Source organism: Chiloscyllium plagiosum, unplaced genomic scaffold (assembly GCF_037043375.1).
Source record: "Chiloscyllium plagiosum isolate Xiang-an unplaced genomic scaffold, Cpla_swu_hap1 HiC_scaffold_19, whole genome shotgun sequence".
Lineage (NCBI taxonomy): Eukaryota > Metazoa > Chordata > Chondrichthyes > Orectolobiformes > Hemiscylliidae > Chiloscyllium > Chiloscyllium plagiosum.
This window is the reverse complement of record NW_028270157.1, coordinates 32,991,023-33,015,643: the sequence shown is the minus strand read 5'-3', so window position 1 is coordinate 33,015,643 and position 24,621 is coordinate 32,991,023. Positions and strand designations below refer to the sequence as shown.

General features: G+C 38.5%; 1 protein-coding gene across 1 annotated transcript in view; it reads left to right on the top strand.

Moving 5' to 3' along the window:
* The window catches only part of cftr (CF transmembrane conductance regulator), a 118,679-nt gene that overhangs the window by 52,704 nt on the left and 41,354 nt on the right, over window positions 1-24,621 (top strand). Inside the window, exons 12-15 of the mRNA XM_043709588.2 lie at window positions 11,091-11,185; window positions 14,820-14,906; window positions 18,040-18,787; window positions 20,568-20,696. Coding sequence (XP_043565523.1) covers window positions 11,091-11,185; window positions 14,820-14,906; window positions 18,040-18,787; window positions 20,568-20,696 — 1,059 coding nt within the window. The remainder of the gene's footprint in view (window positions 1-11,090; window positions 11,186-14,819; window positions 14,907-18,039; window positions 18,788-20,567; window positions 20,697-24,621) is intronic.

Genomic DNA, 24,621 nt, shown 5'->3' with positions numbered 1-24,621 from the left:
AAAATATCTACTTCCCACTTATACACATTTCATTTGCAATAAAAAAACACTAATTTCCCACCCTTATCTTCTGTTCTGCACTGGATGTGAAATCTAATGTTAAATAGATAAATAACTACCTTGACAATCATAATAATAGAATCACTTCTAACTGATACATAGTTTGGGGTCAATTACTCTGCAGGGAACATGGAACTTCATCCAATAGAGTGAAGGAATGTAAAATATTGAATGAAGAAGAACTGATGTTAGGGACAACAAAAGAATCACATTTGTTTTGTGCTTCATTTTATTCTTAAAAGAACTGATGTAACCTGTTTTGGGCAAAGCGAGCATGATTCAATCATCCATCTGCTGTACACCCCACCCTCCATTGAATTCAAGATAGATTTCTTTGTTAACAGAGGGAGGATAGACTGAATTATGTCACATGGTTATCAATCCTCCAGGATTGTCTTGAGCTTGCCTGCAATTAAAGATTAATCTTTTTGGAGCTGCTACAAGTGCATAGAGGCATTTACAATATGGGCTTTTTTTCTATTTTCCTTGTTAACTTTTGTTCATTAGTCATACCAATATTGACAACTAAGGAGCATCCAACTGGATAATGAAAAGACAGTCTGTTTCTCATTTTTGCAAAGGTTGTGAGTCTCAAAGATGGATGTGTCAGGCAACCAATGGTGAAGCTGTAGGAATGAGTTTTTGGAAGCCAGAGGAAATTGTAACTCTGGTTTATTACTACCAGAAAGCACATTATGGAGATTTCACTTTTATTTATTGCAGCGTTCCTGAATTCAATAAAAATAGTTTATCAGATTTTTTTTCACAAAGCAAATTTCTTGGATTTTCAATTCCCTGAAAAATCCTGAAAATTTCCTGATAAATCCACCATGGTGGATGCTTAAAGATTACTTGAACAAAAGGCTGGAGATCTCTCAGAAAAGGATCTCTCAAAAGACCAAAGCAAATTGGAGGAGTGAGAGAGATCACAATGGTGTTCTCGATCATGATGGCAGTTAGAGTGGTGGAGGATGCTCAGATTATATCGGGTGGGGTACACTGAGGTTCTGTGGCTTCTGTGGTAGTTTCAGTGGTAGACTGATAGGTCACAATTGTGGAGAATAGGTCCTATTCTCGTCTGGGACAGCTTGTTTGCAGGGGGTGGTTTTATGATGGCCGCAGAGTTCAATGGTTACTCCCTGAAAAGTGGAATTCATGGAGGTGGATCTGATGGTGCTGAGCATTGAGGAGCAAACTGATAACAGTTGATCTGAGGAGCTTGTTGGAGCTGGAGGATATGCTCCTGTTCTTCCTGATCCACAAGCAGTGTTGTAAAGGCATTCAGCTCATGAATTCAGTCCTTGTCACCTCACTTAAGCTGCTGAGCATCCTGAGGTCAGGAGTCCAGGCTGTCTACTCTTTATAATAAACATTAAACAAAGCAGACCACCCTGGTGGGCACTAAAACAAACTTAAAAATTAAGAAAACTTAGAGAACTGTAAAGGAAACTTGTCAATATTAAATTAAAATATCACTTCTGAACTATGGGTCTCTAAAGACCTGAAATATACACCTTTTCTCTGCACACCCAAGCCCAGACATACCATCAGAAGATAGGCAGATAGGCAGCCTGCTATGACCCCTTCCACAGCTCATTGCCTGAAACCTTGATGGCCTTATTGTCCAGGCCCAACAGCAGTTCTGAGTGAGCAAACACACAACAATATATGTAATAAAGACTGAAAGAGATACCGATGCTCAAAATCAGAAACAAATACAGAAATTGCTGGAAAAGCTCCGCAGGTCTGGCAGCATCTGTGGAGACAAATCACAATTAACATTTTGGCTTGAGTGACCCTTCCCCAGAACACTGAAGGGATTTGATGAAGAGTCACCGGACCCAAAACATGAATTCTGATTTCTCTCTACAATATATACAATGTTGCCCATTTTAGCTCTGCCTTGATCTTGCACCTCTTGGTCAATCACCTCTGCCAAGATCGGTACTGGGCACTTCTAAACAAACAACCATCGTAAACTTTCACCAATTCTTGGATGTTATGCTTTCTCACTATCATCTTGGCCGCTGCTGGCAGGTGGATAATTTTCATTTTGTATTAATTCAAGCTTCTTGTGATTGTACTGTCTTGTAATTGTCTTCACGTTCAGTCTTGAGTTGAAACTTTATTGCTGGAACAGCACAGCAGGTCAGGCAGCATCCAGGGAACAGGAGATTCAACGTTTCGGGCACAGGCCCTTCTTCAGGCCCTGAAGAAGTGCCTGTGCCCGAAACGTCGAATCTCCTGTTCCCTGCCTGACCTGCTGTGCTGTTCCAGCAATAAAGTTTCAACTTTGATCTCCAGCATCTGCAGACCTCACTTTCTCTTCACATTCAGTCTCCAAACTGCAAGGTGTTGCAGAGCTATATTTGGGTCAATCAAAATTTTTGTTCTTAGCATTCAAAGAAAAGTGTACTTGTGTGTCACACAAGTCTAAACAAGAGTCTCTTCACGTAATAGGCAGTGGCTTCATTAGCCATTATTTATCTATCATTGTTCCTTGTTTCACATACATGGGTCTTATTTATGTCTCTTTCAATATTAAAGCTGTTCCTTTGAAGCTTGTGTTTCCTATTTTAAATATTTCCTCTCTCAACTTTTAACTGACCATGAAGACCAAATTATCAAATATTTGATTCTGCTGCTTTATTAAAGATGCTTGGAGCTTCTTCTTTACATTGTTGACTGAAATAGCAGCTAACCAATTTGCAGTTTGTTAGCTGATCCTCCTTAGCTTCATTTTAGTGTGTACATTGCTTATACTCTTATCAAATGCACTGTGATAATGACACTCTTAAAAACCTCAGTCATGCTACTATGAATGCTCACTGTCGTCCAAGATATATCTTCCTCTGTAACCCGAATTCAAGATGCCAGTGATGGGGATTGTAGCATTCGGCTCCTGAGCACAGGGCTTGGCTGCTCATGGGTTCATGTGGGTTTGGCCTCATTCACACAGCTTCATCAATACCTTTACAGTTGAGGAGCTCATTTTTTGGGTGGTTTTTTTGGGACCTCCTCTTGATGTCCTCCTGGGGCAGATATGATGTGGACAAGCAGGTGTTGGACTGGGATGGACAAAGTTAAATATCGCACAACACCAGGTTATAGTCCAACAGGTTTATTTGAAAGCCCTAGCTTTTGGAGCACTGCTCCTTCATCAGATAACAGCAACTGATGGAGCAGAGAGGGGGAAGGCTACAGAGGGGGTAAATTAATAATTGAAGCTGTCATAGTTTTTGTAATATCAACTTAACATTAATTTATTCAGTATTTTACCATATGTACAATTTATTCAGGAATTCATTCTGTAATCCAAGATGGTGCCGGAACAAAGTGTCAGTATACACTTTTCACTGTATCGAGGTAAAAGTGACAATATTAAATAAATCTAAATCTAAGTCACTGTGCTGAATTCAGGACTCTTTACAAATACTCCTCCTGTAAACCATTCTTATCAGGATCCCAAAACTTTGGAATGATTTGGAGTTTGCATTGTTCCTACACTCTTTGGGCTTTTAAAACTAAAGGCTGCCAATATCAAAATACAAGTTTCCATTTTCCCCAATCTTTGTTCGTACTCTTTACAAACTTGGTGATGTCCTACACTGTGGGCCTTGGCTTTTTTTTTTAAATTTTGCTTTTCTTTTTTCTACTATGTAATACAATATAGCCATAGTTCTGATATGATTTAGATTTAAACCTATTAAAATCCTTGGGACTTTGGATAAAATGAATAGTTGCTTTATGAGACTTGAATTGAGCCCACTTTCTGCTGGGCAGAGTTAAGCATACTGGCACATAATAAAAAAAAACCTTGGGTGACACTTCAGACACCATTACCCTGATACACATGACCTACATCAAAGTGAGAGTCTGAAATTTCTCTACATCCGTGTTTACACAACAATCTCTCTAGTCATTCAAGTTTAAATCACCTCCAGCCTAGCCTTGGGGAATGTAATATTATCATTGTTCTGTTTGGAATTCATGATTTATTTCATTATCAAATGAATCATTTAAGTTGATCATTTGTGCTTTCCTTGTATTCTTAAGCAATGCATGTTTTAAAACAGCGCCAATACACAATATAATTTTATGGCTGATGGTTTAATTATTGACAATGAAGTACAATGAGGCACTCAGAAAATTCTAACCATCGTGGAAATAGTTGGGTTATTGAGCAATAAGCCTGATGTTTAAGTAAGTCCTTCATGTTTTCACACCATGTCATCTTTAGCGCTAAACTTTATCATCAAAATAAAAACACAGTAATTACCTCGTTGTTAAAACAAGTTCATCACTAAAACGTAATGGCAATGTATAACCATTTTTAAAAATAAAGGATTGTGTACTGTTGGCTATCATTTGAGCAAGTAATAGGAATCATGAATTGAATGAATAAGTATTTGACATTGAATATAAAGCGCAATTTCAAAAAGTGATCTAAAGTGCAAATAAATCAAAACAAGTTAAACATCAATAAAACAATTTGGAAGGCAATTTGTTAAATCTTAACAGGCAGGCTAGCCAATAAAGAAAAGCATTATTGTGCAAAAGGACATGGAAGGCAACCTTTTTTGACAATGGATCCATTTATTATCATTGCTTGATATGGTCACCATCATGCTTAACCTCAAAGACTTCTATTAAATTTCAATTTATCTGATATACCAGCTTTCAGCTTCATGTTTTCATATAAATTTCATTCATTGTTTCTTGTTGTAAAGGTTAAATGTTCACAGTTCCTAAATTAAAGGCATGCTCCCCACCCACACAAAATGTCCATATAAAATATATGTATGAAATACTGTCACACCATATAAGATATAGGGCTAGAATTTTGTGTCAAGAAATGGTGAGGTTAATAACACTCACTGTTGTTCATGTGCAAGGGTTTGCAGTGTCTTCTGGAATGGATGTGGACATACTGCAGTTAACCAAAGATTGTCTGAGTTGCACCAGTCATCCATTAGCTGCATAAAACACCATTTTGCTGTCTGCTTCAACCTTGAAATTTATTGAATGGCATGAAGCTTATGTATTTTTCTTAAGCAGAAATAGATAGATTTTTATTAAACAAAGGAGTGAAGGGTTATGTAGGTAGCTGGGAAGCCGCAATTGAGGTTACAAACATCTATGATCTCATTGAATAGTGGAGCAGGCTTCAGGGTCTCAGTGGCCCTATGCCTGTTCCCAATTCATTTGCTTGATGACACCACCATTGTAGGCTGACTATCAAACAATGACAAGTCAGAACACAGGATGGAGATAGAATACTTGGTGCTGTGGTGCAAAGATAACAATCTCTCCCTCAATGTCAGGAAATCTAAAGAACTGATCATTGACTTCAGGAAGAAATGAGGAGGACACACCCATTTCTACATAAATGGAGCTCAGGTGGAAAGGATCGTTCCTAGGAATGATGATCACCAACAATCTGTCCTGGTCCTCTCACAAGATGCAACCGTCAAGAAGGCACAACAATGCCGTTGCTCCTTCAGGAAACTTAGGGAATTTAGCATGTCCATAAGGACTCTCACCAACTTTCACAGATGCACCATAGAAAGTATTCTATCAGGGTGCATCATAGCCTCGTACTGCTCTGCCCAGGACCGTAAGAAACTACAGTAAGCTATGAACACAGCTCAGACCATGATGCAAGCGAACCTCCCATCCATGGACTCCATCAACACTTCTCATTGCTGCAGAAAGGCAGCCAACATCATCAAAGACCCCTTCCACCCATTATACTCTCTTCCAACCTCTTCCATCAAGCAGAAGATACAGAATCTTAAACACATGTACATGACAGGTTCAAGAACAGCTTCTAACCTGCTGTTATTAGACTGATGAATGGACCTCCCAAATTTCAAATCTAATGTTGATCTTGCTTTTGTGCACCTCCTGTGCAGCCATAACTTTGTATAACTCACTCTGTTTAAACACCCTATGATCCATATATCCTTGTATATTATGATCTGCCAGTACTGCAAACAAAACAAAACTTTTCACTGTACTATTGGACACATGTGACAACAATAAATCAAATCAAATTGTATGTATTTCCTATTTGTAGATTGCATACTAAATTAAACTCACTACAGAAAGTTTTGCATTTAAAATCTATGGGTTGAATGTTACCTTTTTTGATTAAGTGCAAGTTGCATCAAGGTGTTTGGTGGGATTCTCGCTGAAAGGCCTGGTGAAATTACTTATCTTACCAAATGTACATCATTGACTATCTACCCAGCCCTTATGGCAATCCTCATGTCCTATTCCGGTCTCACTTAATCATGTGTCGTTTCCTGAACAACTTGATGGTCACCAGATATCTGCCAAAAGACTGGCATTCCTTGTACCCGCACAATTTTAAAACAAGCTGTGCACCCGGATAAGCAGTGTTCATTTGATGTCATCTTGCATGATTCCTGACAAGGAAAATGGGGCCCCACCTTACAGTCAGGAACCTAGAGGTCCAACTGGAATGGGCTGCTGCAGAGACATGATGTTCTCCACCTCCAGGACCAGCAGTGGAGGCCTCAATACCAGACCATGCCAGACTGGTACATGGTTGCCACTGGGTCAGTGCAGTCTCAACTGTCAGGAGGAATGCACAGCAATATAGGAAGAAAGTCAATATCCTTCTCTGCTTCATCATGGTAATGCCACAATCTACTTTCTGATACCACATACCCATTCTCTCTCGCTACTCACCTCCCACCAAGGTTCATGCTCTACCACTGTCATTATTTGCTGCAATATTTTGCTGTCACCCATCTGAACCTCTGACACCATTAACCCTGAACGCCCTCAGCGCTGCCTACTCACTCACTCAGGATACTTCCCATTTCATGGCCATTAATACATGCGTCTGTCCCATTCCAGGAGAAAAACTGCCCAAGATTGGACAGAAAGAGCCAAAACAGGGATGGGGGAGTTGCCTGACATTTGGCTCTTCAACTCTTCTGAGAAGAGGGCCCTGATTCTGACTGTCATGACCAGATGGCTGAAAGTGTTCAGATCCCTGAACAGATATTGGCAAAATGCAAATAACAAAGCAAGGCAATGTAAGGCGGGGATGCTGAGACCACCAAGGTAGGCTCAGAGTAAATGGGCGCTATGGCAGCAAGCAAACAGGCTGGAGATGGAGTCTGGTCCAGTCCAGGAATAGGGGTTTGTGTCCCTGAGCACACAGTGCCTTGCTGCATCATTACATTGATAGTTAACAGTGCAGCCCGAGGTGCACCACTGAAGTGTAGAAGTGTCCTGAAAGTGGATCAGAGAGGTGCCATGAGGGTTCTTAGAAATTGGTGTACATAAGATGCCAATGTCTGTGGATTTAGGGTGTCTGTGACTGGTCCCATGGTGCATGCCCTGAAACGTAATGCCATGTGTCCAACATGAAGGTTCTTCACAAGCAGTGAAAAGCTGAGATCGCCAGCTGCTCGCTCTGACTTCCATGATGGCAATTCTCAATGTCTAGTCTGTTTGTGGTGCTTAATCAGACAGGAAGCTGAAGATTAGTGAGGTGAGTTGTGGTGTCAATAAGGGTTTAGCGAGCTGCAATCTCTTTACTTCACAATTTGTTTCTACCTCATGAGAAATTCCTCAAGCTGCTCAGCAAAAGAGATGCAGTGAGATGCTCCCAATACCAAGATATACCTCATCAGACTGCTCATCCAATTCTGTCACCTCCATAAGCCCACATTCCTCAGATCTTGATAAAACTCACTCTATCTATCTATCTATCTATCTATCTATCTATCTATCTATCTATCTATCTATCTATCTATCTATCTATCTATCTATCTATCTATCTATCTATCTATCTATCTATCTATCTATCTATCTATCTATCTATCTATCATCTACTCTATCTATCATTTATCTATCATCTATCAATGTGACCATTTTGACCAATGATGAGTAGCATTGAGAACTGTTGGTATGTCGGTGTTATGCAAACCCTCCCCCCCCACCGCCACCAACCGGACACGTCCTTGCCAAGGTGGACACGTAAAATGAGTTAGACGTCCATCATCTAACCTCCTGCCTATCCCTAACCTGTTCCACACGATACATGGGAGAAGCTAACTCACTTGCTATGCTGCTCACTTTTGGGCTTGTTGACGCAAGTAGGTGTTCTCAATACATCTGCTCTATTATAAAACATTGGAGGGGCGGGTCTCTTGTGGTGCAGTGGTACCTCTGAGCCAAGAGGCCTGGTTCAAGTCCTACCTGCTCCAGAGATGAGTAAATAACCCCTCTGAACAGATTGATTAGAAAATATCTAAAATGCCAAGTAGTGGCAGTTAGGCCAGAGTGTGAAGGCTGTTTCAGGAAGAGATTTTTTAAAATGTAAGAAAGAGAGGAGTACATCAATTGAGGGATGCCCAGTCTATATTGTGGGGATCCCCTGAGATGTAACTACCCCCTTTTGCTTTTTATCTCTAGCCCTCCAAAATGTAGCCCCCTACCTACCTTTCTTCCTTTCTTCTGAGGCTCCCTGTTCCTTCCTGATCCGTAAAGCCCTGGACTTGCTTGTCTTTAGCTGGCATCTTCCTACTTCCTGGAAATGCTTTCAGGCTGTGCCCACTACTGAGTTTTGGAGATACAGAGACTTCTATAGGCTGAAAACTTGTGATAGTGTAACTTCCTGTTCACTGAGATAGAATCCCCAGCCTGTTTAGACAGCTTCTGGTCAGCTATTTTTGTGGATCATCTATGTGGGGTTGGGGTGGGTGAGGGAGAGGGGATGGTGCTGCATGCTTTGGGTGGGTTTAATCAGTAAGTTAGCAGATGATATGAAAATTGGCCAGGTAGTTAATCATAAGAAAGAAACTCTTAAGTTACAGGAAGATATAAACAGGTTGGGCAGATGGGCAGATCAGTGGCAGATGGAATTTAACCCATAGAAGTGTGGCCTGATGCTCATTGGAAGATGTAGCAAGACATGTCAGTACTCAATGAATATGCAGAACAAAGGGACCTTGAGGTATTAATTTGCAGACAGGAAAATAGAGAAGTTAAGAGGGGACACTTGCTTTTATCAATCATGGCATGGATTACAAGCACTCAGCTGCTATACTGTGTGCAGTTTTGATCACTACACTACTGGAAGGATGTGATTGCACTGGAAGGGTGCAGAGGAAATTCACCAGGATGTTGCTTGAGATGGTGAATTTAGTTATTAAGAAAGTTTGGACAGGCTCAGGTTGCTTCCTTTGGAGCAGAGAAAGCTGAAGGGCACTCTGATAGAGCTGTTTAACATTATGAGAGGCATTGACAGAGTAGATAGAAAGCAGCCGTCTCCCTTATTTGAAGGGTCATTAATGAGGGAACAATATTTTAAGGCTTAGAGGGGATTTGAGGAAAACATTTTCAATCTCGAGGCTAGTGGGAATTTGGAAAGCACTGCCTGGGTGGGGAGAAGAGGCTGGAAAGCTCACAATCTTTGAAAAATATGTGGATGTGTATGTGAGATATCTTAACACTCAAGGCTATGACTGGAGTGCTGGAAAGTGGGATTTGTGTAGATAGGCTGGAGCAGACTTGATGGGCCAAAGGATCTCTTCTGTGTAGTATGTTTCTATGATTCTATGCAGAATTCTTAAATGTCAACCCATTTGGGACTGATTATTTCTGATGAAGTGGTAAGCAGTGTTGTTTTACCCCCCTCTCCTACCCTGTAAATTACAGCCCATGGAGTCTCAGGAATGAATGATTGTTAAAGATTTCAATTTAAATAAAAATTTCTTACTTTCTCTTTCTGATCTGTTCTCTTTTTCTCTGAATACAATATTGCTTCACTCTTTTTATTTCTCTGTCTATATTTGATTTGAAATTGAATTCACCCATTTTAATTTACATTTCCTCCATGAGTCTTGCACTATTAATTTCATAATCTTCAATCTGATTGCTTGCTTAATTCACTCAGGTTTCAAATGTATGATTTCTCATATTACAGCTTTATCAGTTTGCACTCTGAGTAATGTAAGCATGTGAAAACCCATCCAAACCTTATTGTGTAAGGACAAGTCTAACTAATAGAAAATATTATAATGTCCTCTGCAAAAGCAAATTATTGCCAATATTATTGAATAGTAATCTGAATGTAACTGATTTACATTTTATGTTTCTTATGTAAATGCCATTTTCAATTTTTTATGGAAATATAATCATTAGATTCATACAGCAACGAACTACACCATCTGTGCAAACTCTTGAAGAGCAAGTCAGTTAGTCTCACTAATCAACTCATTCCTGATATCCATGCAATTTTTTTCTTATCCAAAAACTATCTAATTCTTTGTGAATGGTACTATTGAAATTACTTCTGCAAATCCTGCCAGGCAGTTCAATTCGAAATTTTCAACACTCATTGATGAAAACATTTATTTCCTTTCCCACATCATTTCCTCTATTCTGGACATGAGATCGGACCTCAAGTCAACTGGTAAGAAGGCTGATGAAATTGACCCAGTGAAATTTTCTTCAACTTTCCCATCTTCCTGCTGAATATTTCCCTCCAATGACATAGCTCGCAGCCATGATTTGGAGACACAGGTGTTGGACTGGAGGGTACAAAGTTAAAAATCACACAGCACCAGGTTATAGTCCAACTGGTTTATTTGGAAGCATGAGCTTTTGGATCACTGCTCCTTCATCAGATGATTGTCAATTGACTGAAAACTCATGCTTCCAAATAAACCTGTTGGACTATAACCTGGTCTTGTGTGATTTATAGCTGACAGTGTTAATGTAGAAAACCTGAGCATAAATCCACATGCTATTATATTGCACTTAAGATGTACCAACATCCCATTTTGGCCAAATAGCCTACCTTGAATATTATTCTGAGGCATTCAACATAGTGCTGGATGAGATCACTATTATTAACATTGAAGTTAGCTAAAAGGAGCAACAACGCAAATCCAGTTGCTCAGAGCATGTCAATAAAGGTAACTACTCTTATCACTGCAAAATGAGATTTGCTGGTAAATTGGTTTTTCACTCCGTTCCCTTAGGATATCATGGTGTTTCCTAACAAAGATAAGACTGTTCTAGGAGATGGAGGGATTACTCTCAGTGGAGGTCAACGGGCAAGAATCTCCTTGGCAAGGTTTGTGTTACAAATTAACATTATAGCAATTCATATTAACAAAGGGAAGTGATGTATTTGATTGAAAAGTTCTTTCCACTGAGAAACTCATTGTTTCTGGTAACTGGCATTACCCTCCATAGATGATTCATTGTTATCAAGAAGTAGGATATAGCAGTCGCCCGTCCTTGAATCAAAATTCTCTCTTTGGGAGATAAACTTTCCACTGTGATTGATTTAGTCAGAATGTTACAAAACATAAAAGCATCTTGTTATACCACTATGGGTTACTACAGGATGGTTTCTGGGAGAAGCTTCCAGGATTTGTTTTCCATCATATGCTTCAAGGAAGTGATCAGAATAATTTATGTTTGATTTTAATCTTAATAGTTTCCACTTTTAACATTTGAGAATTGGACTTATCACTGATAAATTATTATTACCAGGTGTGTGTGAGCAACCTAAGATGACATGTCCATTAACTTACCGCTCTCAACTTAAGTCAAGCTCATTGGAGCCTTTGCATTTGTACTATGGCATTCCTTAACTCAAAAAAGTATTTTGTGATTTTAAAAAATATCAAATAGAGATTAATGCCATAAAAATGAACAACAAAAATTGTCCTCTCATGGATCAAATTTGCTTTTTGAATAGTGTTAAGGTATGTACAATTGTAAAGCTGTTTCTGTTCAATTAAGAGTTACTTTTAGATATTACAATGTTACTCACTATAGCTAGTGAGACTTCACCTTCATACTTAGATAACAGCTTTTTGTATTATTTATCTCAGCTAATATAGAGACACGGGAAGCAAATTCACACAGTCCAAATGAAACTGATTTCAGAGTAAGGCTGTTGGACTGGGATGGATAAAGTCAGAAGTCACACAACACCAGGATATAGTCTGGCAAGTGAAATCTCCTGACAAAGGAGCAGTGCTCTGAAAGCTTGTGATTTCAAATAAACTTTTGAACTATGAACTGGTATCGTGTGACTTCTGACTAAGAGTAAGACTGACATTACTGAAGTCAATAATTTATGCCATTGCTGCATCTTCAAGAACCATGTAACAATATATGCCTCTGCACAATTTAAAGTCAAGTCTGAGTAATTGGGACATTGCTAAAATTAATACATGTAACTGAATGACATTTTTAGTTGGTGTTTAGCTACATAATACAGAAGTTTATGAGCTAAACTCTACTCAGTACCTATATTCTGCAAGCTCATTTTAGATTTCAGAAACAAGGAATGTGTACCACAAACTAACTTAAATTATTAATAAAAATATGTTGCTATAATTTTTGACAATTTGGCACTGTGACCCTTGGAGCAAATAAAAGAGCAGCATATGACTTCATTTGAATAGATCCTGACATGCAGGTCAGAAAGTTAATTTTATTCAGGTAGTGCCCCAATCTCACAACACATTGTGTTTTATAAACAGTACTGCTAGTAGGTTTCTTAGTTAGCATCACAGATATCAATAACACATGTGTTATCATACAGTTTTTGTTTCCAGTCCAAATGCACGAGTCAAACAGACTAAGCTTCATGTGGACTGCTAACAAAGCTTTAAATATGTTCAATATTTTAATTAAACTCTAGCTTAAAAATTAAAATACATTGTACATTACAGAAGAGATCTATCCAATTGGTTATACTTGTCTTTCATGCTCTGAGTATTTTACAATCATTTCTTCAAAGATGAAAAATCATAAACCAATTTATTCATTGCTGATGTAAGTTACTGCTCATTCACTTTTATTGGGCAATAAATTGTACAAAGGACACCACCTGATTTGCTACATGCCCTATACTGCTTCTAATTTTTCTGTTTGTATATATTTGAAAGATACTGAGGCATTACTGAAAACATATAAAGTCTGTTTCTTTGATATGAGAACTTAATGAATCACAGATGAGCTCCTTTTTCTGAAACTGTCAATTTCTGAAACTGTGACTGTTGCACACGCAATGTTAAAATGTTAACCTTGATGTGTTCTTATTTGGTAGAACACAGGAAGTACCTCTTGATCAACTGTTACTGTAGCTGGTCTTGGAAATTATTGAATAAGGTTAAATACAGAATCTTGACTCCAATCTTTACTGTGTCAAGTTAATAGCTGCATTACTTGGATAGTGCAGCATTTCTCGTTAAAGAATACTTTATTAGCAAAATTCATGTTATCAAGATTTTCTATTTGGGATCATGAAGTTAAGTAAATTTTATCTGAACAAATGTGCTTCAAGCTTTTAAAAACATGCAGCCATTGCTTTGCTTCATTTTAAATGACAAAATTGTAATTAAAATTAATGAGTTCATAGAATTAGTTTCTAAAATACAACCAACTTGTTACTAATTTACCAGTGAACTGTTTGTTTGACAGTATTTATGGTCAAAACAATTCTTCTCATATTCAAGCCAAGCTGTCAACAACTGTCCCTTGATTTGAGGACAAAGTCCATTCAGGGTTGTGAATTTCTACCACAGGTCCTCATGTGACTGAACACACCAATCTCTCAACTTGCAGAGCTTTGGGTATGTGAATCATCATAAAAGGTAGTGGGATCTGGAGTGCAGAACGTGCTTCCTTTTCAACCCTTTTCCCACCACTCTACTTCATTGCTAAAGTGTTTTGAGTTAAAACACAGGGCAGCTTGACAGACATCTTGCCACCATTTTAAATGAGTCATAGAAAGTTCCTCTCAGTCATTAATATCATTGGGGGCCATGTTTCAAGGAGAGCTTCGGAGTATTTGTGCAACATTTTATTGTCCTCTGTTGGAAAACTAGCCACTTTAGAGTTGAGAAAACAGGAGGTAGTGGTGAAGACAATTGCAGTCACACCATCGTGAAGCAATTGCAGGATTATGATGCAATTTGTTGGTTGCTGAACTCTCTGGAGAACATTTTATGAAGCCTCATGATTGAACCAAATTCTTTGGTTTGATTAATAAATATAACGAACATTTTCTAGTGTTTTGTTAGCATGGATTTGCCTACAAACAAAGATGATATCAAAGAATATCCTTGAAAGTCGAAAACCAAATGTGTCTTTGGCAGGATTTCCTCAGCCAAAGGAAGTAGATAATTCAGGAGAACATGGATCAGGATTTTCCTTATTAATGTACAACAGGAAAATATTTGATACTTTTTACCTCATGATTCCTTTCTTGGAAGTGGTTACCATTGTCGCATTTTTGAAGTCTGGGGATGGATTTGGAGTTAGTCTCTTGATGTGAGCATAGGCCTACTAGATTTGATGCCCTCAGTTGGAGTATTATCAGGAGAGCAGACTTCTTTTTTCCATCAGTTGAATTGATTGTTGTAGTTCTCCCATTGAGAGTGTCACCCACAAATTGTACCACAGGGTGCTGGGCAATAGCCTGGACTGTATCAACTGCCTTGGTGGATTCTCAGCTCAGGAATTATTGAAGATGTTCTTTCCAGTGCCTATAGATGAAATTGTAATCCTTAAGAAAACAGATACCATCCTGCAAGTGAAGGGAGCCTTTACTATTTGACTTGCTCAGTAGATGGCTCAGGTGTCTTCAAACCTTTACAAATCATAACAGTCATTATACTGCTGGATTTTTCAGGCTTTCTTTTCTCATCACCAATCTATCTGTTACTTTTTCTTTCTGCCTGCAGAGCGCTGTATAAAGATGCTGATCTGTATCTACTGGATTCACCTTTCAGTCACCTTGATGTAACTACAGAGAAGAACATATTTGAAAGGTATCTCACCAAAACTATTCAGGATACAAAGTTCTCTATAAATATATTTAGTGTTCCCAATTGTTTAATATACACACAATAACAATAAATTGAATTATAATTCAGACAGCTGCTCAGTAAATGAAATGCAGCAGTATTAATGAAATATGAATTCCTTTAATGATAGCCCACATTTCAAAATTGCGGTGAAAATATATGGCCAGTTCATGGTCTCAAGCATTCAAATAAGAGCAGTAAATTGCAACTTTGTTTGTGAATGGCACATACTAATACAACTCTGCTGCATCAACAGCTTATTATTGTTACTTTAAAGCAAATACTTTATTTAATTTATTCAAATCTGTTCATAATGCATTTGCTTGAAAACAATAAATTTCTTGCCAAAATTAGTTCCTTGGAATTTTCCAAATCATTTAAATTGGCCACTCAAAATCTCCTGAAAGATTAGATTAGATTACTTACAGTGTGGAAACAGGCCCTTCGGCCCAACAAGTCCACACCGACCCGCCGAAGCGCAACCCACGCATACCCCTACATTTACCCCTTACCTAACACTACGGGCAATTTAGCATGGCCAATTCACCTAACCTGCACATCTTTGGACTGTGGGAGGAAACGGAGCACCCGGAGGAAACCCACGCAGACACGGGGAGAACGTGCAAACTCCACACAGTCAGTCGCCTGAGGTGGGAATTGAACCCGGGTCTCTGGCGCTGTGAGGCAGCAGTGCTAACCACTGTGCCACCGTGCCGCCCACAAAGTGAGTGGTGTACTTTAGTAATGAGATTGCAAAGTTGGGAAACAAAAATCGAAGTTGCTGGAAAAGTTCAGCAGGTCTGGTAACATCTGTGAAGAGAAATCAAAGTTAACATTTCAGCTCTGGTGACCCTTCCTTAGACTCTTCCATTTTGGAGAAGGGTCACCAGACATGAAATTTTATCTTTGAGTTCTGCTCTCAGATGCTGCCAGACTTGCTGAGCTTTTCCAGCAACTTATGTTTTTTTGTTTCTGATTTGCAGTATTCAAAGATTCTTAGTTTGCAATAGTTGGGGATTGTCTCAGATAGAGTTCTAGTTCCATTAGCCAAAGTACCATGGCTTGATAAGGTTTACTTAACTAAAGACTTAATACATCTTCAAAATGTTGTTACACCCAAGCCTACACCAAAAAATTGCATTTTTATATATCTATATGACAGTTAATATTATATAAATTATATATAATCATTCCATGAGCAGACTGAAATTGGTGAGAATGATGTGCTGTGTGGCACAGAGACTGGCTGGAAGGCAATCCAGGCTGGGAACTAAACATCCAAAGATATGCATCCTATTGAAAGGATAGGCAGATGGGCAGAGGTGGTGGAGTTGCCTTGTTAGGAAGAAATCAAATTAAATTGATAGCACAAGGTGTTATAGAGTTGGAAGGCATAGAATTTGTGTGGGTAGAGTTGATGAGCTGCAAAAGGGAAAGGTCCTGATGGGAGTTATTTTTAGTAGTCAGGATGTGGAGCAGAAAGTAAATCAGTGGATAGAAAAAGCATGAAAGAAAGGCACTATTACAGTAATCATGGGAGACATCAATATATAGGTGGACTGGGAAAATTAGGTTGGTAGCGGATTCCAAGTAAAGGAACTTGAGGGATGTATGTTGAGGGTTTTTTTTGGAGCAGCTTGTGGTACAGCCCACTAGGATGAAAGAATCCTGTGGGGACAGTGGACCATAACATGATAGAGTTAACCCTGCAGTTTGAGAGGGAAAAGTTTGAATCAGATGTAGCGATATTACAGTTGAATAAAGGTATCTCCAAAAGATGTGAGAAAGGAGTTGGCCAGAGTTGATGGAAGAGGATGCCTAGCAGTGAATAGCAATAGCAGGAGTTTCTGGAGGCAATTCAGGAGGCACACCAGAAATTCATCTCAAGGAAGAAGAAACATACTAACGGGATAATGAGGCAGTCATGGCTGATAAGGGAAATCAGGGATAGCATATTAGAAAATAGTCCTTAAGAGCAAAAGAAAAAGCATACAATGTGGTGAAGATTAGTGGAAAGCCAGAGGATTGGAAAGCTTTTAAAAACCTACAGAGGATAACTAAAAAAGCAATAAGTGGGGAGAAGATGAAATATGAGGATAAGCTATCTAGTAATATAAAAGAAGAAAGCAAGAGTCTTGTTGGATACATAAAAGAGAGGGACAAGAGCGGATACTGGACAACTGGAAAATGAAACTGGAGAAGTAGTAATGGGAAACAAAGAAATAGTGGAGGAACTGAATAAGTGCTTTTTGTCAGTCTTGATGGTGGAAGACACCAGCAGCATACCAGAACTTCCAGAGAGTTGGGGGCGGAGTTGACTATAGTGGCCATCATTAAAAAGAAAGTGCTGGGGAAGATGAAAAGTATGAAGGTGATAAATCACTCGGACCAGATGGACTCACCCTAGAGTTCTGAAGGAGATAACTGAGGAGGTTATGGGGGCATTGGTGATGATCCTTCAGATGCCACTGGAGTCAGGAAGGGTCCCAAAGACTGGAAGATGGCTAATATAACACCATTGTTTAAGAATTGAGGAAAAAGACAAGAAATTATAGGCAGCATGAAGGATTTAGCACTGAGATGAGGAGAAATTTCTTCAGCCAAAGTGTGGTCACTTTGTGGAACTCATTGCTGCAAAAGGCTGTTGAGACAAAGTCATTGAGTCTATTTAAGACAGAAATAAATAGGTTTTTAATTAGTAAGAGGATCAAGGGTTACATGGAGAAAGCTGGAGAATGAAGTTGAGAAACATATCAGCCATGATCTTATGGTGGAGTAGACTTGATGAGTCTAATTCAGCTCCTATAGCTTAAGGTCATATGGAGCAGAAAATTTGAATAAAACCATCAATTGTAAGACTTTTGGCTACCTGACATCCATTAAACATATTTCAACTTTTAAACTGCACCCTTGATCAAAAACTACACAATCCAGTCACTTTATGTCCACATGCACAAAGCACAAGTTACAACATATAGATTGAATAATGCATAATTATATACATTTTGATTTATCTCTCAAGAGGTACATGATCCATTTTAATTGCTATGACGTAAATGGAGCAGATCATAATGCCTGTGCTTTTTTTTTGTAATAGTTGTTTATGTAAACTGATGGTTAACAAAATTCGGATCCTGGTGACTTCAAAGCTGGAACATTTGAAGAAGGCCGATAAAATTCTGCTGTTGCATGAAGGACACTGCTATTTCTACGGAACCTTTTCTGAGCTTCAGGGGGAGAAGCCTGAGTTCAGTTCCCTGTTGCTGGGTTCTGAGGGTTTCGATACATTTAGTGCTGAACGAAGAAACTCAATTCTCACCGAAACCCTTCGTCGGTGCTCCGTGTCCTCAGGTGACGGGGCAGGTTTAGGAAGCTTCAGTGACTCTCGGAAACCATCATTCAAGCAGCCACCAACAGAATTCAGTGACAAAAGGAAATCATCACTGATAATTAATCCAATAACGTCAAACAAAAAATTTTCCCTCATACAAACAGCTATGTCACACCCACAGGCAAATAGTACAGAAGATGCCATAGGTGAGCCAAATGAAAGGCATTTTTCCCTCATTCCAGAAAATGAACTGGGAGAACCCATACAACCTCGGAGTAATATATTCAAAAGTGAGGTTCCATTTCAGGCTCATAGGCGACAATCTGTGTTGGCACTCATGACTAACTCTTCAACATCTCCTAACAAAATTCATACACGGCGCAACACTGTACGCAAAATGTCCATGGTTTCTCAAACCAATTATGCTTCTTCTGAGATAGATATTTACTCAAGGCGCTTGTCTGAAGATGGAAGTTTTGAAATTAGTGAAGAAATAAATGAAGAGGATTTGAAGGTATGTTAAAGCATTCCAACACTGAAAGTTATGATTTGACAACTGTCAAGCAGAATAAATTGAGGCTATCAATAACCTTCCAAAATGGCAGTAATATTGGAAAATAGAAAACAATTTAAGTAAACCCAAATCCTGTTTAGAATGTCAGCAACCTCTACAAATTAGCTGAATGAGGAGTTAATTCTTTTTTTATATTAATTCATAGGATTGAGCATTTATTGCCCATCCCTTAATCCCCTTAGAAAAATGATGGTGTGTCACTTCCTTGAACATAACTGAGTGGCTAGTGCATGGTACTTATAAGACAGTTAGAAGCATGGGAAATGCTTAGGTTGTGATTTCAAGCCCCTGTGAAAGCAGTTTTAAGGGACGTTAGGATACAATGATAGTGTCCCTATCTCTATAGCAAAAGGTCTTGTTTCAAATCTTATCCCATCAAACCCCAAACACTCCAGAGATGTGTCATAGCATGTCCGAACAAGTTGATTAAAGTAAATACAGTGGCTTGCTCATTTTAAATTCTCCTGTCATGGGATTTAAATTAGATTCCCTACAGTGTGGAAACAGGCTTTTCAGCCCAACCAGTCCACACCAACCCTCTGAAGAGTAACCCACTCAGACCCATTTCCCTCTGACTAACACTATGGGCAATTTAGCATGGCCAATTCACCCAACCTGCACATTTTTTTTTTGAACGGTGGGAGGAAACCAGAGCAAACCCACGCAGACACAGGGAGAATGTGCAAACTCCACACAGTCACCAGAGGCTGGAATCAAACCTGGGATCCTGGTGCTATGAGGTTGCAGTGCTAACCACTGAGCTACCGTGCCACCCATAATACATGACTCTGGATTACTAATTGGTATATTGATCCATTAACATAACTTCTATACTCCTACAATAGTACAGTACTGACTTGAAGAATTGTGGACATATTAGGAAGATGTGTAGAAATAATTCCCATTCAAAGATATTTGGCAAAGTCTACACTCTAAGTGACTGGATGTTAACTTTTTGCAGTTCATCCACTAGGTCACCCAGATCTCTCTACAGATCTCTCTATCTTAGATCTCTGTAATTATTCACTATCTATATTACATTCTTTTTAAAAACTTTTCCTGTTGAAATGAAACATTTTCATTTATCCCACATTTTACTCCATTCTCAAGATATTTACCCACTTACCTAACCTATCTGTAACCTTGCACACTTTCCTAATAGTCTTATCACAACTTACTTTTCTACCTGTCTTTGTGTCTTCAGAAAATTTAACAAACATACCTTTGATACCTTCACTTAAATCATTTGTATAAATGGTGAAATGTTGAGGTCCCAGGACAGGCCCAGGTGGCACATCACTCATTATACCATGTCCATCAGAAAATGACCCCTTCTTACCTATCCATTATTTCCACTTAGCTAACCAATTACATATCTATGCCAAACATTGTTGGGAAGTAGTTCCAATTTGTTTTTTAAATGATCTTCTAATTCACCAATTAGTTGTGTAACAAAAACATTTCAAAACTTTAAGAATTGGCAAGGTCACTACTGATCTAACCAGAATTTTGCTATGGAACGTTCAAAAGTGGTGTCAGCTGAGCCCAAAGATGCTTCGATGATTAAACAGCTTTGTGGTATATAACTTATGAGAAGTGGATGAAGCATGACATCAAAAAAATGAACTCTGCAATGGAAATTGCTGAAACTGAACAATTCAATTATTATTACCTAAAGTACATTGATCTATTGTTTGAGAATCTCTCTGCTTTGCTTTAGGAGTGTTTTGTGGATGAAGAAGAAATTCGTAATGTTACAACCACATGGAGCACTTACCTCAGATATGTTACAATTAATCGCAACTTGGTCTTTGTCCTCATCCTTTGCCTTGTTATATTTTTAGCAGAGGTAAGATAATAAGTACAAATACATTGCAAATAATGAACTATCCATCTTTTCAAAAGCCCTTCCTGACTGACCACCTCCCTTGCCTGATCAATACCCCTAACCTTGATTAATTCTCACTCCCTGTCCCTCCCAGGACAACACCCATTGTGTAGATTGATATGCATATGTGCTGGATAGAGATCTGCTCCCTGCTTAACTGAAGTTGTTAATCAGGCTGGGCCTCTGTGCAGGGAACAGTGATATCAGAAACATACAGTGGAGGTTGAAGTTCAAAGCATGGAGAGAATCTTGAAGCGTGGATTCCTCAAGACTGACGTTCTCCCTGTGTGTTGATTCAGTAAAAGTTCTACTCATTTTGTTTCAAAACAGCATAAAATTCAATTAAGCCTCATCTTATCGAGTTCAGAAATAACCCAGCCATTGTATTAATGCTTACACACAAAATGTTTTGAATAATTCTTCCCACTAATGTTTGCATCTTGCTTTGCAGCTATATTGAAGGATATGGCTGGATTTTATTTGCATTCTAAGATTTTGTTCATGAGCCATTAATAGGAATATGGTTTTAATGCACATTGAACATTGCTTATTAATAGAAACTTACAGCAAAGCAACAAGCCGTTCGATTCACCAGGGTTGTGTTAGTGGTTATGATCCACACAAACCTCCTCCCACCTTCATCTCAATCCATCAATGTATCTTTCTGTACATTCTTCCCTCATTTACTTACTAGCTTTATCTTAAATGCATCTACCCTGGAAGATGAAGTACCCATAATTCACCCAAAAAAGGAAGCCTGACATTTTTTCACACGAAAAGAATAACTAATTTGCCGGGCAATTCTATTAAATCTATGTAGTAATAAGGCCCTTTTATGTTTTAATGCCAGAATATTCCTGTTCCAAATAGCAATTGCTTGTTTCCCCTCATTGGTCAGGAGGAGGAGGAGAGGAAACAGCACTGAATCACAACTCAGGCACAATTCCAGACAGGCAGAGCATACAAGAAAAGCTCAGACATGCATATAGGATCACATAGAGTTTTACAGCTAAACTTGAAATATTCCTTCTACTGTACAAAAGCTTTGTGTCAGCCAAACGAATCTGGAAAAAACTGTTTGTGCAATTTTGAAAAATCTCTGTCCTGTTTCATAATTAATTTGACCTTTATCTATTGCCTATTCCCCATGTAGTATCTTAAAAGAAAAACAAAAATATAGGTAAAGTGAATTTTAGGTTACAGGAATTGAAAATTCAAGGATCTCGCAAAGTAACCTACACACTTGCTGTATGATTCTACTGCTAATTTTGCTGGTGCATGGAACATATTTATTCTTAAAAGTATTATCAAATGGTAATTGGGATTCCCCGGATTTGAAGAAACCTGTCAACCAAAATCAAATTATTCCTGGTTATTCATTATGTATTGCTGTGTATAAACAATCTGCTGCACTTTAATACATATGCAACAATTTCTCTACTGGGAAGTAATCCATTGATTGGAAATCACTTGGGGATGATATAAGGACAAGAGACTTCATAAACTGCTCTCAGTGGAAGTGTCTCATGCATGCTGGCAGTAGAGTCAGAACAAAACCAATTGGCATTTGTTTAGCAATGTTAACAAAGTATGATGTCCCAAGATACTTCACAGGAAGTAAACAGCATTTGCCACCAAACAACATGAAGAGATTTTAGAACAATTGACCAAACGGTCACATATACACACATGACAATTTAGCATGGCTACTTTTGAGTTGTTTTAGATTCCCATGTAGAACGAAGTCTCTGAGACCACACATGGATATCTATCCCATTAACCAGGCTGGGAGGATAAAGTTAAAATCATTCCTCAGGAATTTACTTGTGTAATATCAGTAGCTGGATGCAGTAGTCTTGTTGGGCTAAATTAAGTATCTTAAACCTGTTACTGCCCCATAGCAAAATGTAACGTTTTTAATACAACAAAGTTCTACAGTACAAACTGGCCTTTTATGAATATTATATTGTTCCACAATATCTTCCATTCTCCTATTGGCAGGAAAATCTTGGAGTAATTTAGTTGTGGGCGCCAAAATTTCTGGAGGAGCTATATTGACAGAAGGTAACGAGCAAAATGTTACCTTTTCGCCAATATCTCATCAAAGAAAATTTTTAATGGCTGGAAGTGTCCATTACACTGATAATCATGCCCATGTTTATCACAATTTGGGAATGAAAACTTAATTTCTTTTTGCTAGTTGGGCTAACAAAACAAGTAAACCTTTCTGTATGTACCTCTTCATATCTTGCAGTCTCAGAGAACAGTGAAATATTGCATCTCGGTTAAGTGTAATTAATAAATTGCTGACAGCATTGAAAAAACATTCCTGATTATCAATAAAAGTAGTCTGCAAGCCAAAACTTAAATTATTTTCCTAATATAACATGACATGAATTTGTGCTAGCATCATGCCAATAAAGTGAGCATAATGCATTTAATTCTGGAAAGATCTAAAATGAGGCTGAGAATAAAAGTGATTGTTTTACAAAGCTTGTGGACAATAGATCATGTTCACAGTCTTAAGAGTTAGATCAGTTGAACAGATATGTTGGAACAAGCACACAGCAAGAATTCAATAATATACATGGGGCCAAGAGCACAACTAGAACTTAGCTGATAAGTACCACTTTACAAAGTTTGAAATTTTGTCTTGTTCATTACTTCAAGACTCTCCACCGATTAAGGGTTGAATTTGGCCATTGGCTTATTTCTGTAATGCAGTCATTATATATGAAGCCACTTTGTACTTGAAGCCAAAAAGAGAATGGTTCCAGAATCTAATCAAAGAGCTAAAGGTTTGACAGATATTGAGACTTTTTAGCAGTTGATACAACTGAATGGCTTATTAGACAATTTCTGAGGCCAGTTAAAAGTCCTCCTCACACTTGTCAGTTTAGAGTCACATGTAGGACAGATAAGGACAGTAGTTTTCATTCCCTAAAAGACATTAGTGAACTTGATGGAATTTTAAGAAAAATCATTTCATCATCATCATTAAACTTTTGATTCCAGATTTTTAAAATTGAAATCAAATTCCACTGGAATTTGAACCCAAGACCTCCCAGCCTTGCACGGATCCTTAGATCACCACAATACATGAAACGACAGTCTCACCCGAGGAATGTACTAGACAATGAAATAATGTAAACATAGTCCTTGTCATACAATGACAATATCATCATGGAATTCGCCATTATAAAGATATTGGGTGTTACTATTGACCAACAACTGTGCTGGACTGGCCACATAAGTATTGTGGCTACAAGAACAGGTCAGAGCTTAGAAATCTGTAATGAGTAATTCACCTCCTGACATTGCAAAGTCTGTCCATCATCTACATGGGACAGGTCAGGACTGTGAAGGAATACTTCTCACTTGCCTGGATTAGTGCAGCTCCAAAAATGCTTTAAAAATGCTTGATATCATCCAGGACATGCAACCTGTTTGATTGGTACAAAATCCACAAATATTTACTTCCTCTACTACGAAAGCTCAGAAACAGTACTGTATATCCTCTACAAGATATATTGTAAATAATTCATTAAGGCTCCATTGACAGCCCTTTACAAACCAATGACCACTACCAACTAAAAGGACAAGGGCAGCAAATATATGGGAGCATGATAACCTGCAAGTTCTCCTTTGAAACTACTCACCATCCTGACTTGGAAATATATCTCTGTACCTTCAGTGTTACTGTAACTCCCTCCCTGAGGGCATTGTGTGTCTCTCTGGACTGCATTAGTTTAAAAAAGGCATCACTTTCTCAAAGGCAGTTAGACATGGGCAACAAATGCCACCCTAGAAAATGATGCCCAAATCCCAAAAATGATTAAGAAAATAAATTCTCAAACTTCATCAGAAAGGTAACACTTGCACAGGC